The sequence below is a fragment of the Lemur catta genome, chromosome 5, assembly GCF_020740605.2.
Source record: "Lemur catta isolate mLemCat1 chromosome 5, mLemCat1.pri, whole genome shotgun sequence".
NCBI lineage: Eukaryota > Metazoa > Chordata > Mammalia > Primates > Lemuridae > Lemur > Lemur catta.
The window spans coordinates 2,074,440-2,095,934 of record NC_059132.1 but is presented as its reverse complement, the minus strand read 5'-3'; the positions used below and the strand labels follow the sequence as shown (position 1 = coordinate 2,095,934).

At 62.3% G+C, this 21,495-nt stretch overlaps 1 protein-coding gene across 6 annotated transcripts in view; it reads right to left on the bottom strand.

Annotated features, from left to right (window-relative positions):
* TCF7 (transcription factor 7) overlaps positions 1-20,639 on the bottom strand; it is a 31,162-nt gene extending 10,523 nt beyond the window's left edge. For all 6 annotated transcript variants that reach the window (XM_045550791.1, XM_045550793.1, XM_045550792.1 and 3 more), the window contains exons 1-3: positions 20,234-20,639; positions 20,077-20,143; positions 19,486-19,610 (exon numbers count right to left, since the gene is read on the bottom strand). In XM_045550791.1, the coding sequence (XP_045406747.1) occupies positions 19,486-19,610; positions 20,077-20,143; positions 20,234-20,485 (444 nt within the window). In that variant the 5' untranslated portion in view covers positions 20,486-20,639. The remainder of the gene's footprint in view (positions 1-19,485; positions 19,611-20,076; positions 20,144-20,233) is intronic.
* Positions 20,640-21,495: the final 856 nt, after the last annotated feature.

Here is a 21,495-nt window from a genome sequence, read left to right as displayed (position 1 = left end):
CACACGCATGCACGGGCCGGAGCCCTGAAGCCGTCACGCACAACCAAGGCTCAGCCTCCCACTGCTGAAGTCTGCTGTGGGAATGCTGCCGGCTGGGAGCACAGATAAGCGATCTGATCTCTGACCCAGGACGCAGACAAAACAGGGGACATCCTTGGGGCAAGACAGTAATGAAAGGCTGTGGCCGGGGCTCCTCCCACTCTGGTGAAACTCCCCACTGGGTGAATTCAGCCAGACTTATTAAGATCTGGTGCTGCACGGGGTTCGCGATCCCTTCCCTCTCCAGCTCCCGGGAAGGTCAGGGGAGCTCGTGGGGAGGCGGCCTGCACAGGCCCTGTGGCACGTGGCTAGAGGGAAGGCTGGGTGCGAGTCCCACTGTAGCCAAGGCGTGAAGCCTCCACCTGGGCACAGGCTCCTACCTCCCAGCAAGAGCCCGGCCTGCCGGCTTCCCCACACCCCTGCCTACAGGCCGCAGGTCCTGGGAAGGTGCTGACCCGTTCACCTGTCTGCCCAGCAGGAGCCTCACACCCAGGGCTGCCCGGGCTTCCTTCTGTCCTCACGCAGACAGGGGTTGACGTCCCCACAGGTGGCTGGCAGGGACGAAAGGAGAGGGCCGGGCAGCAGTAGGGTGTGTGGACACGTGAAATCCTTCAGGTACCGAGTACCTGCCACCTGCCAGGCACTGTGCCCGGCGCTGTGCAAGCCCAGGCGGTTCCCGTCGGGGTGCACTCGGCTGCCATCTGCAAAGGCTTCCCGGCTGCCAGCTCATGTCTTGCTCCCCTTCACGGAAACTTCAGCAGACCCGTCCCCATTTGCTGCCCCTAGTTCTCGGCTCTCACTCTCCCTTCAACCTAGCCAGCCCGTCTCTCGCCCCGTCCCTCTACCGGATGACTCTCGTCAAGGTCCCCGGAGATGTCCGCGACCCTGAGCTCCACGGTCGATTCTCAGTCATTTTACCCAGCCTCTCCCCGCAGCAGACAACGGATTTCTCCCTCCTCGGAGCAGTTGCTGAGTACCACACTTGCCTGATTTTCCTCCAACCTCACGGGCCCTCCTTTTGACTTTGTTTCTGGTCCCCACCCTCTTCCTCTCATCCAGACTCCCAATTTAAACATCTTCATCTGATGACACCACGTTTCTATCCCACTGCTCCCAGGAACTCCACTTTCCAAATGCCTAGTCAACTCTGCCTGGGAGCCCGAAATCACCTGCCCCAGAGCTCCTCTCCATCTTCCTCAGTTACTGGCAACTCCGTCTTTCTAGCTGTTCAGACCAAAACCCTGGGAGTCACCCTAGACTCTTCTCTTTCTCACACACCCCACGTCCAATTTGCCAACAAATCCTAATGTTCTACCTTCAAAGTATATGTAGAATCCCACCATTCCTTCCTTCTTCCTTGTCCCCAACTCAGTCCAAGCCAACGTCACTTTTCACCTAGGCAACTGCAGCTGGCTCCTCCCTGGACTCCTGCTTCTCTCTTGTCCCCTCAGCCAGCCTTCCGTCTAGCAGCCACAGGAGTCAGACTGTCACTCCTCTGCCTAAAGCCTCCAGTGGCCTCCCACTGTACCTCCTGACCCGGTGGCCCCAGCTCCCTCTCTCAGCCCCGCAGCTTCTGCTCCCCTTGCTTACAACGCCCAGGACTGCCCGCGGACGCCACGTGCTCCGGCTTCCTTTCCGTGGCTCCAGTGATAATCCTGCCAGGATGCGAGGCAGGCTGGGAAGGCCAGCTCTAGGCTTCCTGACCTGTTTACTAGAGGACCCTGGGCCAATCTCTTCCCGGAGCCTCACGTTTCTCCCCCTGTAAAATGGGGATGAGAATGCCAGTCCTACCCACCTCACTGGTCACAGATGCAAAAGTCCTGCTCTGTCCTAGACTTTTGGAGAGGAGGAGCCCAGCGCCTATTAAGGTAGGAAGTTTCCCAGAAACTCCTTATGCCTTTTTATCCTGTTAGGTTCCCAGACAGTGCCAGCCAGACGGCCTCAGCCCTGACCAGGCCTCACGGCAGCTGAGGGCATGGAGACAAAGCGTCAGGGCCCGCCCTCGCAGGAACATTGGACCCTGGCAGCAAGTACTGCACCACTTGCCACCTACGGGCACAAGTGCCTAGAGCCCCCGCCCCACAGCTGGCATGAACACCCGCCACAGGTCCCTCCAGAACCAGGGGGCGTTTTGAGTCTAAGCTGCTTCAGAGAAGGCCAGTCAGCCTTGGCTCTGGCTTTTTGGCCTCGGGGCGGACTGTGGGCCTGGCTGGTGGAGTGGGCAGCTGTGCCCCTGAGAAGCCTTAGGAGCAGAGCCCGGGGTCCAGGGTGCCCGGTCTAGGAAGACAGTCCTGGAGTCTCTATGCTGCCCAGAACTGGGGGTTGGAGGAGGGCTCTGCTCCAAGGCAGGCAGAGGGTGGCTCTACAGCAGGTTTCTCAGGAAACTGCCCTTCCCTGGGCGGGGCTTGGGGGGTACAGCTTTGGCCAGGAAGCCGTGGACAGCCCTCCTGCCCAGGGGAGGCCAGGGCTGACCCTCCTTGGCCATGCTGGGCCTGGTTCAGGTCCAGCTTTGCTGCCTGAGCCCCAAGTTGCAGCACAGCTCCGGCTGACCTCAGGAACCTCAGGGAGAGTCTGGCCCAGCCTGCAGCTGCCGCCGGCCTGGCATGTGTGCAGCTGACAGGGGCTGCCTGGTGGGCAGAGGGCTTGTCCTGGCCACCAGCCTTCCCTGGGACTGGGGAGAAGCCTCCTCAAACAGCAGCTACCACCCAACCACAGGAGACGTGCTGCATGGGCGGGGGGCGGCAGAGAACCCACCGGCAGCTGCAGGCCTGGCCAGGGCTTCAGGGCAGGGCACTGAGGGGCTGGCCAGACCTGCCCACCGCCATGCAGGCTGCCTCTCAGCCTCAGTCCTCAGCTCCTTCCACGCCTGGCGGTGGTAGCCCGGGAAACCATGTGGCACAGGGCCCGGTGCCCCATGCCCCCCTCAGCCAGCAGAACGTCCCGCTCCAGGGCATTTGCACAAGGCTGCCCCAGGGCCAGGCTGCCCAGACAATAGGTTGGGGTCGCCTGGGGCCTGGCGTGTGTACTGGAGCTCCCCGCCTTCCTCCCGCTGATGGGGACTGTGCCCAGCCCCCAAGGGAAGGAGGCAGGCCTGTGTTGACTGTCCCCACCAGGCCCTGAGCACCTCTCCAGCACAGCCTCATCTCTCACCTCTGAGGACAGAGTACCAAGCACAGCGCTGGGCACGCAGTAAGTGCTCACAGCACGGCGTGACGTATCAGTACGTCAGTGACAGAATCAACAGAGCTCCACACTCCTTGATCAGGACAACCCAGACCCCTGTTCTCTGCCTTTGAGCGCGTCCGCTCCCCAGGAGCCTGTGGCTCTCCAGGGAGGCCCCGGACTCAGACACCCTGGGCTGCTCCAGAGTCATTCCCTCTCCTGCCAGGCTGGTCCTGCCTCTAGCTGGCTGCCCAGCCACGGGGCTCACGCCCAGCAGAGGGGGGTCCGCCTGCCACGCATTGCCCTTACTGCACAAAGCCGCCAATCTGCCGTCCCAAAGGGAACCCCTGTCCTTCTGGGACATCCTCCTTGGCCCACGGCTAGAAATCCTTACCCCAGTGCCCAGCATGCCAGGAACGGAGCCAGGGCAGGGTCGGGCAGGAGGTGGAGCAGGGGACTCCTGGGGTAAGTCTCCTCTGCTCTGAAGTCAAGCTTGGGCCCGGCCAGGCTGCCCCTGCCCCTGCCCACCCCCCGCCCGGCCCCCCCACTTCCTGCAGGCTCAGGTGAAAAATAAACACAGTCGGCATTTTCCCTGCAGACCGCAGCGGCCGCTGGCAGGCTGTGCACGCCGAGCCCCTGCCACCGCGGCAGAGAAACTCCCTCGCCTCTGACGGTTGACGCTGAAAACCCCCAAGCGCCTGAGCCCCACAACACTTTCCCAGCGAAGAAAGTTGAAGAAAGTTTCCTCTGGCCTCAAGCACGGGGGGTGGGGGGGGTGCGTCACGCCGCCCCGTGGCAGCGGACCGTGCCAGGACAAGCCGCCCCCAACAGACCTTCCCAGGTGGTCGCTAAGGTCACGCACACTCTGTCAGGGTGCGCTGACTGGGCTCCTGCTGAGGGCCGGGCAGGGGAACGTCGCAGGCCGAGGACGGAGTCCGCTGTTGAGAGCGCGTGTGTGCCACGTGCTAGGCAGTTCCGGGCACCTCGCGGAGTTTACCTCGGGTGCTCCTAGAACAAACCCAGGGTACAGGTACAGTCCCTGTCCCCATCTGACAAATGAGGAAACTGAGGCACAAGGTCACACAGCTAGCAAGCGGCAGAGCTGGGATGCCACCCCCTATACTGTGGTTACCAAGGTCCTGCGGTCATCGTGGACAGAACAAGCGGGAAAAGAAGGGGGCTGGCCCCGTCCTAAGTCCGCTCTCTCCTTTCCCAGCCTGGCTGGGCAGCGTTACCTGACCCAGTGCTTCCTTGACCCCAAAAATGCTGCAGCAGATTCTGGGACACCTGGGATGGGGGTTCTGGCCACACCTGCCTGATGGTGGCAGTTGGACGTGGCCCCGGCCACAGCCCAGCCACCCCATCCCGCTCCTGTCCCCAGGGGCAGCTCTTTCCTGCCTCAGCACCTCCCCCGTCCTCCTTCCCCTACGACCTTCCATGCTTCCTCGGCTCTTGGCTAGGCTGGCTCCTCCCCATCCCGCCTCCGTGTAACGGTTGCCCCTGGAAACGCCTGGGACTGGGGTGGGGGGACTGCCTGGGGATGCGGGAGGGTGCTGTCCTGACGCTGGCTCCGAGCTGGGGACAGGCCTTGGGGAAGCGCCAGGGAAGGACGGGCAGACACGACAGCAAGGCCGGCGGTTGCCACGGTTGCTGTTCTGTCAGCCGAGTGCACAGGGGAAGCTGAGCCACATACGTGCCGCGTGCGACAACCCACTCGAGGCCCACGTTACACGTCCTTCCTGCTTCACCCAGGTGGGAAGCGAGGCTCAGTGCAGCGGGGAAGCTGCCCGTGGACACACACCCCTTCCCCAGGCCAGGACGGGGCCCTTTTGTGGGCGTTGAGGGTCCTCGGCGATGCCAGCCGGCCACGTCCTCGTCCCCCCCCCGCACTGTGCTCCAGCCACTGGGGGCTGCTGGCCTCGAGGGTCGTGCCGCTGCCTCCGCCCGGAGCACTCCCTCCCCACCCGGCCGATTCGTGTGAGAGAGACTTCTCCCTGGTTTCTCCCTGGAGGCCTGTCCCACCCTGCCTGTCAGAGAAGGGCCCCCTCAGCACTGACCCCACTGTGCTGTCGCCCGTGCCCTCCCTGTGGTCTGGGATTGTGCCCCGCACTGTTCACGTTGAGGGATGAAAGTTGGGCCCTCGCAGCCGGGTCTCGACAGTGGGGGCGGGGGGCGCCAACAGGAGCCGGTGTTCAGGGACAAGACGGCGGCACCGGACAGAACACCCCGCGTGCGCCTGGGTACACAAGTTAGGAGGCTGGGAGAAGCCGGGGCCACTGCTTGGACTAAGGGGACATCCTTCCTACCTGGCACCTGAAACCCCCCCCCCCCCCCCCCCCCCCCCCGCCCTCCTCTAAGCCCTGCTCTCGCCTGCCTGCCTGCGGCACTCCGGGAGTCAACATCCGTGCTAATTAGGAAAAGCTCCCCCGCTCCTGCTCAGATCCTGCTCAGACCCCGGGCTGTGCCAGGGCACCGGCCTGGGAAGCGCAGCGCAGGCTGGTCTCAGCCCCGCCCTACTTGAAAGGCCCCCCCAGTCCTCACTTTCCTCATGCTGCCAGGAGCCGGGGCCTGGCCTGAGCAACTCCTAGGGGCCCCTGTCCTTCCCCAGGGCTCACCAGGTCGCCCCACGGCTCCCCCGGGCCTCTGTGTTCAGAGCTGGGGCTCCACTGTCCGGCACCAGGGGTGCTCAAGTGCCAAGAAGTTTGGCCAGTTGCTGAGTGGAATGTTCCCCACGGCCTGGGACCACGAGAACAGACCTTCCAGACGGAGGCAGACCCACCCCCACAGGGGCCAAGAGCACAGAGGAGCCCTGCTCGTGCCCTGTCACCCCTAGGCCCCCACTCTGGGCCCCACTGCCCGGGACACGCTGCTCTCCAGAGGCTGGCCCGTGAGCTGCCCGCCCACAGTGTGCTGCACAGCCTGTGCCAGACACCCACCGCAGAGCACCGAGCGTGGCCGTGTGGCCAGCTACGCTGGAAGGGCTGGGGGGTGGCAAGGCCACACCTTCCCGGACCAGGAGGCTTCGGTCCTGCCTGCTGGCACAGGGCTGTTGCCACGGTTGCACAAAGCCCTGCGAGGTGCATGTGGCCAGTCCATCGGCAGCCTGGCCTGGGCACCACACAACAGGGCTTGCTACGGTGGAGCTCAGCACCGGAGCCCTGCACGCACCCGCAGCAAGCCACAGGCCTGCCTGGGCCCAGCTGGCCCGGAGGCACCTCCAGAGCGAGCTGAGCCCCACTGAGCTGGGGGGCCCGGCCACGGCCTCTCGTGGTTTCTGTGCATTCGTTTACTTGCGCTTTCCTTCCTCCTCTTTGAGGTGAACGCCCCTTAGGACAGGATGTTTTTAGAGGAAAATATAAGCTTCCGGGAGCTGCTGCAGCTGAGCTGCTAGTTGATGCCACCAACACAGCCTGGGGACTCTAAGCAGCCCTGGGCTGGGCACCCACCCAGCGCAGGCAGGAACTCAGGCAGCTCCTGCTCAGTGCTCTGCCCTCCAGGAGCCCACTGCGGACTGAGCAGGACACAGCCGCACAGCTCAGCCTGTCTTTGCAGTAAGGAAAGGAAAGCGAGGCTCTGCAGAGGGAAGCACTGGAGGAGTTCAGAGGTTTTCTTTTCCTGGGGGCTTTGCAGGAAAGGCAGGAAGGAAGCCAGAGGCGCAGCCTACCGAGTGCCTAGCAGTCTGCGGAGTCCCACCCCCTGCCAGAATCCCACCAGTCTCCCCCACCACTGTGTGCCGTGGGCACAGATTTTGCAGATGAGGAAAGTAAAGCACAGAGAGGTTAGTTAAACACCTTGCCCAGGTCTCACAGCAAGGAGTGACAGATCCGGATCCGAATCTAGCCCTTTGGGGTTCTGGGCCAAGATCTTTACCACTCAGCACCAGGCCTGACAGGCAGCTCTTTTGCTGACAACACACTTTGCCAGGAATCTTTCCCGAAACAAACTTGCTTCGCTACCAGTGTGGCTCAGACCGCCCTCCGTGCGAAAGCGCCCCGTCCCTGTAGGAGATGATTCTGGTTCTTAGTTGTAAATGACTAAAAGAAATGTGCGAGGTCATCTCTCCCACAGGGCTGGCCTGTGCTGTCCCTGCTCCACATGCGAGGAGGAGGGATGGAACAGCCACTGGAAGCCGGGGTGGCTCTTGCCAGGGCTGGTCTACAGGGTAAGCCTGCGCCTGGGGATGAGAGCCGGGAGGGCCCGGGCTGGGGACTGAGGGTCCACAACAGCTCGAGGCTCGGAGGAAGAGAAGACTTGGAGAGCTAACCCCAGGCTGAAGTGCATTCCTGCGGGCCTCGGAGGAGCAAAGACAAAAACAGCGATCTTGAGTCACCTGGTTGCTCACCTGCCTGTCCCAGCCTCAGGAGGACAGCTCTGCCCCGAGGCCACGGTCAGGAAGCTCACTGGGGTCTAACCCCCGCAGCTACTGCCAGCTAAGGCCCTAGGGGCTCTGTCTGGATTCAGTCTGCTCGTTCATCCAAAAGGAAACAAGACAAGGCATGGAAAGGAGCTGCTGGAGGCTCCGGGACCCAGAGCGCTCCCCCCCAAGCCCCTCGCCCGGACGACACTCTGGAAGCAGAGCCCCCTCGTGAGCCTGAGCTGGGGAGGTTCACACAAAACCACACCGAACAGCTTTTACAGCTATATACCCGGGGGGTAGCAGTGCACAGATACGGGGGAGAGGGTGTGCCCCGAACTCCTAGCCGGGAGGAGTGGACGGCAGGGATGGGCTGGGGGAGCCAGGAGCACCAGCTGCGGCTGTACCACAGGCTGCTTTCCCAGCAGGCAGGGGAGGCAGGGGAGAGGGGCAGGGTATGCAGAGCCCGACGTCTGGGTTCCAGTCCCTCCTCCGGCACTCGCTAGGTGCCGTCTCCATGCCTGGGGTTCCCCATCTGTAAATGTCACCATCTCATGGGGTTGGGGTGAGGATTAAATGAGTTAATATTCGTGTTTGCTAATATTCGTCCTTAACAAAATAAGGCCGTGCGGGGCAGCTCACGCCTGTAATCCTAGCACTCTGGGAGGATCACTTGAGGTCAGGAGTTTGAGGCTGCAGAAAATATGACGATGCCACTGCGCTCTACCTGGCGCAACAGAGTGAGACTCTGTCTCCAAAAAAAAGAAAAAAAAAAAAAGAAGAACAAAATAAAAGGGAAAAAAGACAAAAGCAAGCATGTCTTGAGACACGAAGCTTTTCAGGAAAGCAGGCTTTGTGCCAGGTCAGGGCCGCTGGCCCTCGAGTTCCCCTGGACGGCTGCCCGGTTTTTATGCGGCCGGACTGCCAAGCTCCAGCCTGGCCGGCGATGACCACGGTGAGGGGGGTGGCAGGTGGGGGCGGTGCCAGAAGGAAAAACTGCCCTCACAGTGCCCCAGTGGGGCTGGCAGGTGGCTCTGGTTCCCAAGCAGCTTTCCCATGGGGGGACAGGGGTGGGTACATCCATGCCCTGGGACTCCCTCCAGCCTCCTCAGTCCAGCCCCTCCCCGCAACTCAGGGCCTAGGAAACGCTCCAGCCCGATCCTGGGCCACACAGAGGGAGCCTGGCCAGAGAGGTCCGACCGTGGGCTCTGAGCTAGACAGAGGGAGGAATCCTATAAACAGTTCTTCCAGCACGCACCAAACCTGAATCAATCCCGAATGTCCTTTCGGACACTTTTCCAGGTGACATTTCTTCTGGAAGCCCTGGACTCCTGCCTCCCCATCAAGAAATGCAACACTGTTGGCCCTGGGGGCCCTGACCTTGCCAGGTGTCCTGGGAGGAAAGGGACCAGCCCTGACCGAGACCCAGACCCCCCCAGGAGAGGCAGTGAGAGGCCGAGTCTTTCCTTGGGGCCCGAGGCATCCAGCTGGGTCCACCTCACGAACCCAACAGCGTGTGGGGGTACCAGTCGGCCTCTCGGCCTGCAACGCCCCATCTCTACAGTCTGGAGCAGACGGGGTGGAGCGGCAAAGAGCGTGGGCTTTGCGGTGAAACAGATCTGGGTGCAAACCCTGCCTGCCAGGTATCAGCACGTTCTTACCCTCTCTGAGCCTCGGTTTCCCCATCTGCAAAACGGGGGCAACAATAGTATCTACATTCTCAGCTTATAAAGACCTTGACATTGTGAATAAAATCCTCTGGCACAGGCCTGGCACTTGGGAAATCTTCAATACATGAGCTGCTGTTGTGGCTGTTGTTCTTCTTCAAAGGGCTACTTACTGAACACCCGCCACGCGCTGGGCCCTGTGGCACTGAGAATCCAGTGGTGACAGGACAGATGTGACCTGGGCCCTACGGGTCCTCTCCAGCCCTTTCCGACCCAAACTGCCATCTCTGAAACCCCCACCTCAGCACGGCCACCAGTCCTTGTGGCCTCGGCTCTCCCTGGTTCACGTGTCCCCACACCCCACCCATGCTGTGACCCACCACAGCGGGGCACTCCTGGCGGCACACTGCCGCAAAGGCTGCCAGGGAGCCCCGGGTGGCGGCCACGGCCGCGCACACACTCACCGGCCAGCCCGCCCGGACCCTGGCTACGCCCGGCAGAGATCTCACTGCCGCCGCCGCAAAGCTCCCCACGCGCCTCTCGGCGTCCCGGAGGGCCCACCCGGCCTCCGCCCGCCCGGCCAGCCACAGAGCCATCTGATTTGAATGAAACTTCCAACTTAATGACTTTCATGCTGGTTATTTCAAACGCAATGTAATTTTCTTAAACACCCTATTATTTCCTTTGATAGCTACAAAGCTTCCCCCAATCCCATAAGATGTTTATTTTTAGGGAAAAGAGCGGTTTGCAGTTGGTCACAGAGACCACGGGGAGAGGGAACCCACAGAGAGCCGGGCAAAGAGTCAGCCCAGCAGCTCGGGAGCCCACGGCTGCTCCGCCCTCCGGGCCCTCCACGGACCCCAGGGGCTCTGGGGGCCCCTGCCCCCCGCCGACAGGCACAGCGGCCCCTGGCCCCCATGTCCACCACCTGACAGTGGCCAAGTCAACATCAGGCTGGTCCCCTGCCCGTGCCCCGCTGTGGGCCACCGTGTCCTCTTCCATAAGACGGTTCCACTGGCTCCCCAGGGAGCCTTCTCCGGGCATCCCAGGTGGGGACAGGTCTGGGGAGGGGTCCTGAGACGCCTGCCACACCCTCAGCGGGCTCCTCCCGACGTTCTGCCCCGGGTGAGGCCCCAAGGCCTGAGGCTTTGCCCAGCTGAGCAAGATCTGTGCCCCGAGAAATCGGCCCCAGGCAGTGGCTGGCCACACTGGGAGGGTGGGTGGATGGGTGTGGCCCTGCCAGTCGGGGCTCCCTGGCAAGGGAGGTGGCCTGGCGGTGGGCGTGCGTGCAGAGGTCAGCTGAGCCCCACCAGTGCGGGGCGTCCTCTGGGAGCGGCTATTTTTAGGCGCTGGGCTTTCATGTGGCCGCATGACGTGGATCACACAGCGTCAGTAATGCGTTTCAGATGGCAGCCCGGCGGGCGGGAGGTGGGCCCACTGCCACCAGAGCCAGGTCAGGCTTAGTCAGACGCCCCGGGCCCTGACTCCCGTCACCCAGGCATCCCTCCCGACCCCCTCCTGCCTGCTGGCGAGGCCGGCCCTGGAGCAGTCCCCGCGGCCAGCTGCCCGGCACACCCCGCCCACACTTATCCAAACCTCAGAAATCCTCCCTGGCCAGGGATTCCCAACCCCATTTTAGAGGGAGAAACTGAGACCTGGAGAGGTTAACAGACTGGCACGAGGTCACACAGAGCGGGAGGAGCCACCACAGCCCCCTGCCCTCAGGGAAACGGGGTTTTCTAGGAGCGGTGATCTGCCACCACCGGACACACACCAGCTCAGACACGGCGGGGTCAAGGTCGACCCTCAAATCCATGCCCACAGTCCCCTGGGGCCATGTGCCACCCATCCAGGCCTGGGGCCTCTGCCACACACGTCATTTGGAAGCAGACAGTGTGGGACCCAGACAGCTCTCCTGCCCTTGGAGAGCCGGTTGTTTGAAAAAGAAGGGGGGGAGTGTCTGCTTCCTCTGGTCTCCAGGGAGTCCTGGCTGTGGAGCCAGGGCCGCGCAGCGAAGGCTGTGTCACAGTGAAGGCTGTGTGTCACTGGGCCTGCCCGAGGCGTGAAAGCAGAGTCTGCTCTGGCACAAGCCGGGTGGGCGGTCTGCCTGGGGGGGGTCGCAAGCCGGCCTCCTCACAGCAGGGGGCCAGGCTCACCCCGTCCCAGCCCCTCCCCAGGCGACTGAGCCCAGAGGAGGCCACGTACCGCAGGCGGGGGTGGGGCAAACCGACGGGGACAAAGCCACGGCTGCAGACTGGGGCTCAGCAGACTGGGGGGGCTCAGCAGCTCGCTGCAGTTCACGGGCCACACCTTTGCAAGGGAGGGAGGTGGTTTCCTAGGTCCAAACCCAAGCGTGACAGGTCTGCGGGAGGAGGCAGCAAACTGAAGGAAGACGCTACCCGTGTCCCCCCCCAGACCCTCAGGGCCCTGCTGGAGACAGCGAGGTCAGAGGTGCCCTCCGCACCTGGCCGGGAGCCTGAGCAGGCCACAGACTTCTGAGGTGCAGTTTCCCCCCAGTAATCAGGGGGCCAAGACTCGGACTTAGGAGCCTGGAGCAAGCAGAGTCAAGTGACATGACAGGAACGTGGGCACTGCCCACCTCTGGGCACTCTTGCCTGGCATCTGCCAGCACCCCGGGTCTCCGGCCTGGAGCCCACCCCTCCCCTGGCCCTGCTCGTTCTCCTCCGGCCGCCGCCCCCAGAGGCCACACGGGCTCAGCTGCAGGCTCTGCCCGCCGCGCCCGCCATGTCCAATGCAAGCCACCTGCGGTGGGCACCGCCCTGCCCTCCCGCAACGCCAACCGCCGCGTGTGCCCACCAGCCTCTCCCCCACACCAGCGTGAGTGCTGCCCGGGCACAAGGCCACAGGCCCTTCTCCAGCGCCCCCCACGCCCCTCACAGACCCGGGCTTCCGTCCACCCTTCCAGTGACTGGGAAGGTACCGGTTTCTGCCCCGCTGCTCCCCTGCTCGCGGGGCCACCCAGGGCCTCCTCCCGCCAAGCCTCCCCCGTGGCCCCCGCTGGCTCCTCTCCCTCCTGTGTCCCTTGCCCAGCTCGCGCAGAGCCTCGGGCCGACTCAGAGCCCCCCAACAAGAGTCCTTTTGTCTTGCAGGCCTGCACTCTGGGGGCCGAGAGGGAGCTTGCCACTCCGTGCAGGGCCGGCTCAGTCCCCGCGGGCAGGGCCTGGACCCCAGACTAGCGGGCGGCTGCTGGGCCGGGAAGGGAGGCCCGGCCTGGGCTCCGGTCTCCCGGGGCTCTCGGGGCAGAGGCCTGCACACGGCGGGAACAAGCCCTCCGACGGCAGCTTCCACTCAGGAAGCGCCTACTCCATGCCAGGCCCCTCACTGCGGTGCCTCATCCATTCCTCGGCAGCCCGAGGAGGGAGGACCCTTGTGGCCCCCGTTTTTAGATGAGAAAACTAAGGCCCAAAGGGGCTAAGTCACACACCCAGGGTCACCCAGCCAAGGAGGGGCAGATAACAGTGTCAGGAGGGGGCTCTCTACACATAATGCTTTCCCTCCGTCCCCTCCTCTACGGGGCCTTGGACAAGTCCCTTCTCTGATCTGGCCTCACTGTCCCTCCTGTGGAAGGAGGGTTGTTCCCAGAGGACCTGGCACTGTGCCGTTGTGGGTGGGGTACCCCTGTGACCTGATAAAACACCTGTTTCCTCCAACGGAGACTTGTTTGTACACAACAGCAGGAAACATCGGTCACAAGGTGCGAGGGGGTGTGGCTGTATGGCTTTGGGACCGCAGCAGCCTGAGGAGGCTCCGAGGGGCTGCAGCTCGCCCGGCCCCTCCAGGAGGCTCTGGGCCCAGCCCTGACCCAGCCTGACCTCAGCAGATAGGTGACTTCAGGCCGGTACCCCTGGAGCCCTGTTTACAGCTCCGCTAAACCTCCCTGGCAGGGACAGGGGTGGGGTAAGATCCCAGGAGAGCCACAGAGGGGGCCACCCTCTTCCCTCTCCCCTTCAACCCCACTCACACCTGAGTCTCAGGGCAACTGGGGAGGTGGGCAGAGCTGGTACAAACACCCCCAATTACTGGCTGTGGAAATCGGTCTGGTGGAACCCTAGCAGGGCTGGGAGAAGAACCCTCCTAGCAACCAACCCAGGGCTCTGGGTTAGCCCCCGGCCTTGGGAATGCGCTCTCGAACCCGGGCTCGCCCCACCATGAGGGCAGCATCCCTCCTGCGCCCGGGGCGGGAAGCCGGCGCTGCCCATGGGTCTCGTTGCCCAGGGGTCTGCGATGGGCCTCCCGCACGGTGCCTTCAGGCCCTCGGGCATCCAGGGCTGGGAGCAGCAGAGGAGGGGCTGCAGATTTTCCAAACACCACAGCCAACACGACCCAGCCTTCCGAGGAAAGAAATGCAATTCAAAATAACTTAAAGTCCCGTTGCCCGCCCCAAACCTACGGCATGAAGAGCAACAGAAGAAAGTCCACGGGGGCTGCACTCAAGCACTGCGAGGACTGGGGGGGAGTCGCAGGCTCAGAACCTACATGAACTGGGGCAACAGGGAAGCAAAATGCCATGGTTCTTCCCACCTCTAGACCCCATAATTCTCTGTGAATATTAAGCTCCAAAAAAATAATCCCAGTGGAAACTAAGGGGTGGTCTGTGCAGAGCATCATTCCCACTCGTCAGAAGGCAACTGTGAGCACGCAGAAGCCACGTGAGCGATGCCACACACAGCGATGCCGCACACGGGACCGTCTGGAGCTGCAGACACACACCCCACACCGGGAGGCGTCGCAGCAAGACGTGACGGGGTACACGCGGGGGTACCTGGGGGGAGAGGTCTGAGAATGGTTCCCAGGCTGAGGACCAGGGGGGTCTTTGCCTCAAAAAACAGCTTAAGGTCCTAACATGTCATGTAAAAGGGGGGGTCTCTTTCAGATATAACCCTGGGGTGGTGGCGAAGGCTCCTGTTCTGGTCCCAGGGATAGCACTTCCCCTCCCAAGAATCTCTGAGTGAGGCAGGACAGAGCAGGGGGCTCTTCACCTGAGGCCCCCGCGTTCAGACCCCCAGACCCCTCTGGCTCAAAGTCCATGGGGGCCCTACTGCTGAGCCACCAGTGGCCCCAGGGGAACCAGGACAGCCAGGGCGAAGGGTCGATCACGCTGACTGCCACCCCCAGGCCAGGCCATGCTGGCACCTCCTGGGCACGGCTCGGGCACCGCTGCTGGTCCTCCCTCCGACTGGGAGGAGCACTCGCCACTCGCACTGTGCAGATGAGGACACTGAGCTCAGAGACACGTGAACAGACGGGCTCTCCCTGGTCCAAATGTGGTGAGGACATCGTAAACCCGGGCCTGCAGAGCTGCCAGGGTGGGCAAGGCGGCGAGGCCAGGGGGGTTCAAGTAGGGCCCCACTGGATGGCTGGGAAGGCACCCTGAGGAGGTGACATTTGAATTAAGCCCTGAATGAGGAACGAGTAGGTGGCAGCTCTGTGAAGATGTGAGGAAGAGAACTCCAAGCTAAGGGGACAAGTGCAAAAGTCCTGAGGTGAAAGAACTTGCTGGTTATAAGACCCTCCAGGGTAGTGAGGTGGCTGCTGTTAGGGAGAGAGGAAGGGGATGGGGCAGCCGGCAGGGCCAGCCTCCTAGGTACTCACGCTGTGGTGAGTGGTTTGGACATTACTCCAAGAACAATGAGAAGCCACTGCAGGGTTGAATCGGGGAAGAGATGTGATCTGATTTATGTTTTTGTTTGTTTCTTTTAAGATAGGCTCTCACTTTATTGCCCGGGCTGGAGTGCAGTGGCGTCATCATAGCTCACTACAGACCCAAACTCCTGGGCTCAAGTGATCCTCCTTCCTCAGCCTATCAAGTAGCTGGGACTACATGTGTGCCACTATGCCCAGCTAATTTTTCTATTTTTTGTAGAGATGGGGTCTTGCTATGTTGCCCAGGCTGGTCTCAAATTCCTGGCTTCAAGCAGTCCTCCTGCCTCTGCCTCCCAAAGTGCTAGGATTACAGGCGTGAGCCACCGCGCCCGGCCTGATTTATGTTTTTAAAGGACCCCTTTGGCTGCTACATGAAGCCTGGCTTGTGGGTCAGGGTGGGGGCAGACGGCCCCTGCAGGAGACTATTGCTGCTGTCTGGGTGGGAGACGGTGACAGTGTGGGCTTGGGGGTGCTGACGGAAGTGGGAAAGTGGGAAGATCGGGGGTGTGTTTGGAGGGAAGCCCAGGTGCTGCCTTCTAGTCCCTCCTTGGTCTTCGTCTGTTGGAAAACCTACAGCCTTCAGGATGCTTCCCAGGGGACCCTTCCTCACAGCCGGGGTGGGCCTGCCCTCCCCGGGACGCGTCTGGGACAGCAGTTCTCCTGCCAGTGCCTGGTTCGGGTCTATTCGCCTGTCTCCTCTGCTCAGCTGGGCACTCCCAGAGGCAGAGCCTCGTTCCAGTCCGGGTGCCCACTGCCTGATACCCAGCCTGGTGCCAGCCTCCCTCTTACTGGGCTTTACTCCAACCGGGAGTGGTGCTCCACCGTCACTAGCCCTTCCCAGCAAGGCCCAGCGCGCTCCGGGGGCTGTGGAGGGCCGGGCGGGTGCTCCTGCAGACTCCTCTCTGCAGCTCCTGCACAGGCTGGCGGTGCGGCAGCAGCACTTCCTTCCTCTGCTCGTCTTGCTCATACCCTCACCTCCTGCCCCCGCCCCCGCAGGGCTCCTGCGCAGAGCCCTCACCTGGACCCCAAACTGTGGGCTCAGGGAAGGTGAGCTCGATGGCCAGGAGCCCAGCACGAATCCGCGGCCTCACTGAGGCTCCACAGTGGCGTGGGGCACACCCGGGTACCAGGACAGCTGTGAGACCAGCGACAGGGAAATGTGGCCCCAAGTCCCTGCAACGGCCAGAAGCCTCAGCTTTTGAGTTTAGATTCAGATGTAATTCACATACCATAAAATACACCATCTTAAAGTACACAACTCAGCAGCTTTCGGTGTACTCACAAGGTCGCATGACTGCTACCACTGCCTAATCCCAGAACATATTCATCACCCCCAAAGGGAACCCACACCCAGTAGCAGTCACTCCCCAAGCCCCTCTTCCCTCGGGCGCTGGCAAGCACTGACCTACTTTCTGTCCCTATGGATTTGTCTGTGCTGGATATTTCATCCAAACGGCAAACGCTCGGCACCGTCCCGGCAGCAGGCTCTAAGTGGAGCCCACAGAAGGGGCCACAGAGCAACGATGCCCCATATGGCCAGACTGACAGTCCTACACTCCAAGAGCCTGACTTTGCCTAAGGGATGATGTCTGACTCATCCCAGAATCCCCCCAAAGTCCAGCCAAGGACCAGCTCCCCACCCCCACCCAGTCCAACACCTCAAAGCAGAGAAGAGGAAACAAAACAAAACAAAACAAAAACAAGCAATGGTTACTGGTCTAGGTCAGGAACTGCCTGCATTAGACGCCTGACAAACACTGGTCATGGGATAAACTTTCACCTAATTTCCCCTTCCTCAAACAAAGCTTAAAAGAAGCCAAATACCAAAAAGAAGCAAACTTTTTACAAAAAAAAAAAAAAAAAAAGTCTCTGTCCCATGGCAGTTGGCTGTGAGGTGGTCATTCAGCCCGTTGCTCCTGGCAAGGTCTGAGTCTGCCTGTTTTGAGGTCTCCAATGTGGCAGCCACATGGGCATCCCACCCACGTGTGGGCAGAGGCCCGTGCTAAGGCCTGCAGCCGGGGGCTAGGCGGCACGCCGTCTGTCCTGCAAAGATGGGCCTGGGATAGGGACCAGCTTTGGGAAAACCGCCAAAAGCAGCTTCTCCTCAGGGCCTTGCAAGGGGCTCCTGACCCTTGATAAGAGGCTCTTTCCTAGTTCTAGACACATGAACCTTGAATCAGATAATAAATGTGCTCCCACAACATGGGGTCAATCCATTTTGCTTTGTAAAACCCAACCATATTTTCAATGTCCACACAGCTCTTCAGGTCATGCAAGCAATGCAAGCCACTACTCCTACGTGCTATGTGTTTGCAACTACCAGGTTTGCTTAATGGAGGGTCCCTATAGTCACATACGTCTTCCTAACCCGGCGCCACTCCAACTTAGGCCCCTGCCTCTGTTCTTGTCCCCAGCCACACAGAGAAGCTGGGGCCAGGGCACAGAAAGTCAGTGCCAAAGCCTGTTCTCCTCCTCCTTTGTTGCCAGAAGCCACTCGGTGGGGGCTGCAGCTGGGGTTCTGCACAGATGGCAAGGGAATTGGTACCTACAGGACAGGGTGTGATACGTAGAAATGCATGTGCTGGGCTGGGCGCAGTGGCTCACACATGGGATCCCAACAATTTACAAGGCTAAGGCGGGAGGACTGCTTGAGGCTAGGTGTTCGAGACCAGCCTGGGCAACACAGTGAGACCTCCATCTCTACAAAAAAAAAAAAAACTAGGTATGGTGGTGCATGCCTATAGTCCCAGCTACTCAGGAGGCTGAGGCAGAAGGATTGCTTGAGCCCAGGAGTGCAAGGCTGCAGTGAACTATGATCACGCCACTATACTCTAGCCTGGGCTACAGAGTAAGACCCTGTCTCTAAAAAAAAAAAAAAAAAAAAAAAAAATGCATCTGCTGTAGCTTGAGAAAGACCTGAAGTTGTAAAACAAATGACCCGGGGCCAGGTGAGTGGTGTTGTGCCTTCCTCCAACCTTCCTGACTGCTACAGTCCACCATTTGCCTATTCTGGACCGGTGTGAGCCAAAGGACACCAAATGGTCCCATCACCCACACCCTTACAGCAGACCCAGTGCCCTGCTCTGGGCACTCTCCCAGCACTTGCCCACACTATGAGATGAACTCTCATCTGAAACGCGTTTTCTCTGCCCTGCTGTGGAGTACGGGCAGGCTGGACCTTTTATCTACCCCCGGCCCCTGTCCAAGCAACTCACCCGCTGGTGACCTGGCAGTGGTGAGTTATTATTTGTCAACCTGGTCCCAAATCTAAGGGCTTACACCTTGCAGGATATCCACAAAGCATCTCTGTCAAGCACCTGCTTGTGCAGGGCAGTTCTATGGAAGAGCTGCCACGTCAGGTGGCAGGGTCGGGGGCAAGCCTCCTCTCCCACACTTGGGAAGAAGTGAACCACCTCATATGCCAAGCCACCCTAGAGCAGGGCAAGTCAGACAGACGGCTTGGCCAACGTGCTCATTTTACAGATGAGAAAATGGAATTCCAAAGGGCAAGGAGTTCATTTCTAGAGCCAGCCATCTACTAGGTTTCCCATCCTGGGTTTCTGGAAGAAACCTGCATGTCCTCTTCCCTCCCAGCAGCTTCAGCATGAAGCACTATGAGAACACCCTCCTGGCTCCTGAACAACCCAGCAGTCACCCTCTCCTCCCTCTCGGAGACCCCACCGCTGGCCCTGCGAAGCCTCCAGCCTCCCGCCCAACCGTTACACTTGCACCTAACGCCTGCCCACCAGAGTCCTCCGGACCTTTCACTATACCCTCACCCCGATTTGGCCCAGTTGGGAACAATCTGAAACACTTATGGGAATTTTTCTTTCAAGTGAGGCTGTACCGCTCCAGAGCGCTTAGAATGGGCTCCTAGCATTTCAGATCTGCACCAACGGGCAAAAAAGCACAGTCCGTAATGACCATGAAGATCTTTCTAACATTTCTCAGTATGCAGAAAAGGCAGTCTTTTCTGGATACTTAAAAAGATTTAATTCGCAAATTTATTAAACTGGTCCCTTCCTGACACCATTGACTTGCAGCACCTGTGCGAAGCCTCCCTGATGTGCCTGAGATCAAGGCAGCTTCCGAAGAATCCGCTTTCCACACGTGGTATTCGGGGTCCTTCTCCGGCGAGGCTGTGCCCACGCCAGTGAAGCCACAGCCACGCAGAGCTCGTCTCTTCCGCACAGCCAGGAGACCCGAAAAGCCCAGCTCTTCGGTCCCTTCCCCCAAGCACGGAGGCTCGGGGCTTCCTGGGAGAAAGCTGACTGCGAAGCCCTGAGCTCAGCAGTTCTCAGAAGACCCCACCCCAACATCACCCAGCACCGGGACAGGGCCTGCACCTGCTTGTGAGCAAGCCGGGAACACAAAAGCCAACGCCGGAGGGCTGGGGGGTGCCCAACGGCGGCCCCTCCTTCCTACTGCAAAGTTCTCCTTCTGGTTCGGATCCCACTGGGTGTGTACGGGAAAAGAGACCAGCACAGAATTCTCATCTATCTACTTTGTTTTAGGCAAAAGTCTCTTCTCGCTCGTGCCTCACCTACCTGGTCGGGGAGGTAGCAGGCGCAGGGGACACCGGCCGCAGGGGCCACTTACCAGCGGGGGCTGCGGCTGGGGGTGCTGCCCTGCGCCCGAGGGGGGCGGGTAGTGCATGAGCAGGTTGAAGGCGGAGTAGACCGTCTCTTTGTACATGCCGCCGGCGCCCTCCGGGGCCTTCAGGCCTGGAAAAACCACAGCTGGGTCAGACACCAGCCCCGCTGCCCGCGCTTGCGGGGAAAATGAGAGTCGCCGGCGGGACCCTCCGCGCTCCCGACTTGAGACGGAGCGGGCCGCGAGCGCAGTTTTGGGGGCAGGACGGCGAGTCCAGCCTCCCCGGGCGGCCCCCACGCGACCCCCAGCCCAGCGCGCCCTGCGGCCGAGGAGCCCGGGCCGACTGCTGCGCCGCGGGACGCGGGACTCGCCAGGCACCTGGGCGGGAGGGCGGCGGAGGCGGCGGGGGTCTGTTTACTCCTATAAAGGTCAGGGCACCGGAAGTGACTCGGGCCGGCGGCGCCCGGGAAACCCGCCCCGCGCGCCCACCCCCCGCTCCACCGCCTCCCGGAGCCGCGGCGCCCCCTCGGCGCCCGCCCCTGCCCGCCCGGCGCGGCCTCCGCGGGGGAAGGGGAGCCGGGCCGAGCACGCACTCACCGTCCTCGGGAGACTCTGGAAGTTTGTCCGGGAAGAGTCTCTGCGACGCGTGCTCCCGCCCGAGGGCCTGGAGGGAGAACCGGAGGGCCGTGAGGGGCGGCGGGGAGGGCCCGGGGCCGGGGCCGCGCGGGGGAGCGGGCGGGCGGGGGGCGCTCACCTCGGCCCCGACCTCGGCCTCGCCGCGGGCCCCGGCGCTGGGCCCCGGGACCCCCGCGCCGCCCGCCGCGCCCTCGGATTCGTTCACGAGCGACGACTTGAGCTCGGCCAGGTCGCGCTCGGGGCCCGCGGCGCTGTCGCGGCTCTTGTCGTCCTGCTCCTCGCCCTCATCCTGGAAGGCCAGCAGCTCGTCCGGCGCGCCGAGGTCGTCGCTGCCGCCCGCGCCGCCCCCGCCAGCGTCCAGCTGCGGCATGGTGCGGGGCGCAGGGCCGGCCCGGGGGGCGGCGAGCCCGGAGTCCGGACCTCCGAGCCCGGGGCGCGGCGGGCGGAGCGCGGCTGACTCCGCCTGGGCGGGCGCGGGGCGGCGGGCGCGGGGCGCGGGGCGAGGGCGCGGGCGGAGCGGCTCCCGGAGCCGGCGGGGTCCCAACATCAAAGGCGCCGCCGGCGGAGCGCCGGGGGCGGGGCGGGCGGGCCGGGGCGGGCCCCGACCAATGGGCGGGGGCGGAGAGCCGGGTCCCCGCCCCCCTGGCCCGGGAGAGGCCGGGACGCGCCCACCGGGCACGGCCTTAAAGGGCTCGCTCTCCGGAGTGAACTCCGAGCGGGACGTCGGAGCCTGAAAATCGTCATCCTTCCCCCGAAATGCAGGGACTCGAAAGCAAGCCCCGACCGCACAGCCCCACCTGTGACAAGATGTTCCTGCCCCGCGCCCGGGTTTCCCTGCAGCTGCGGAGGGCGCGGGCCCCCCGGCCCGGGGACGTGGACGTGGCTTAGAGCGGAGCCGCGGGGGCCGGGCGGCCGGTGCTTTGAACTGGCGGCTGCCTAGGGCTTGAGGCTGCTCGAGGCTGTGTGCGGACCCGGGAACCAGCAGGGTTAGGACCCCTCACAGCACAATTCTCCGTCCCATCCGCCACCCCCGTGCCAATCTGGACCTCCTTGCAGGCCGCCCGCACGCGGAGCGAACGCGAGCACACGCGCCTCGCACAGCCACGCAGCGTGTTGCACGCAGAGCTCATAAATCACACATCGGTCACTGGCCCCCCTGCCATGCGACGGCTCCGAGGAGCAAACACAGCCACGAGGACGAGGAGGAAGGACCTCCGCCTTCCTTGCCGATCCTCCAGCCACGCCCCTCTTTGACCCTCCCAACTCAGTTTTGGGCCTAGAACCTGCGGCCAGGGAATGCGGGGCTTCGGGCAGCCACGTGGGCCGCAGGATTCGCCCTGCGAAGTGGCTTTTGGGGAGCTCACTGACCCTGACCGTGGC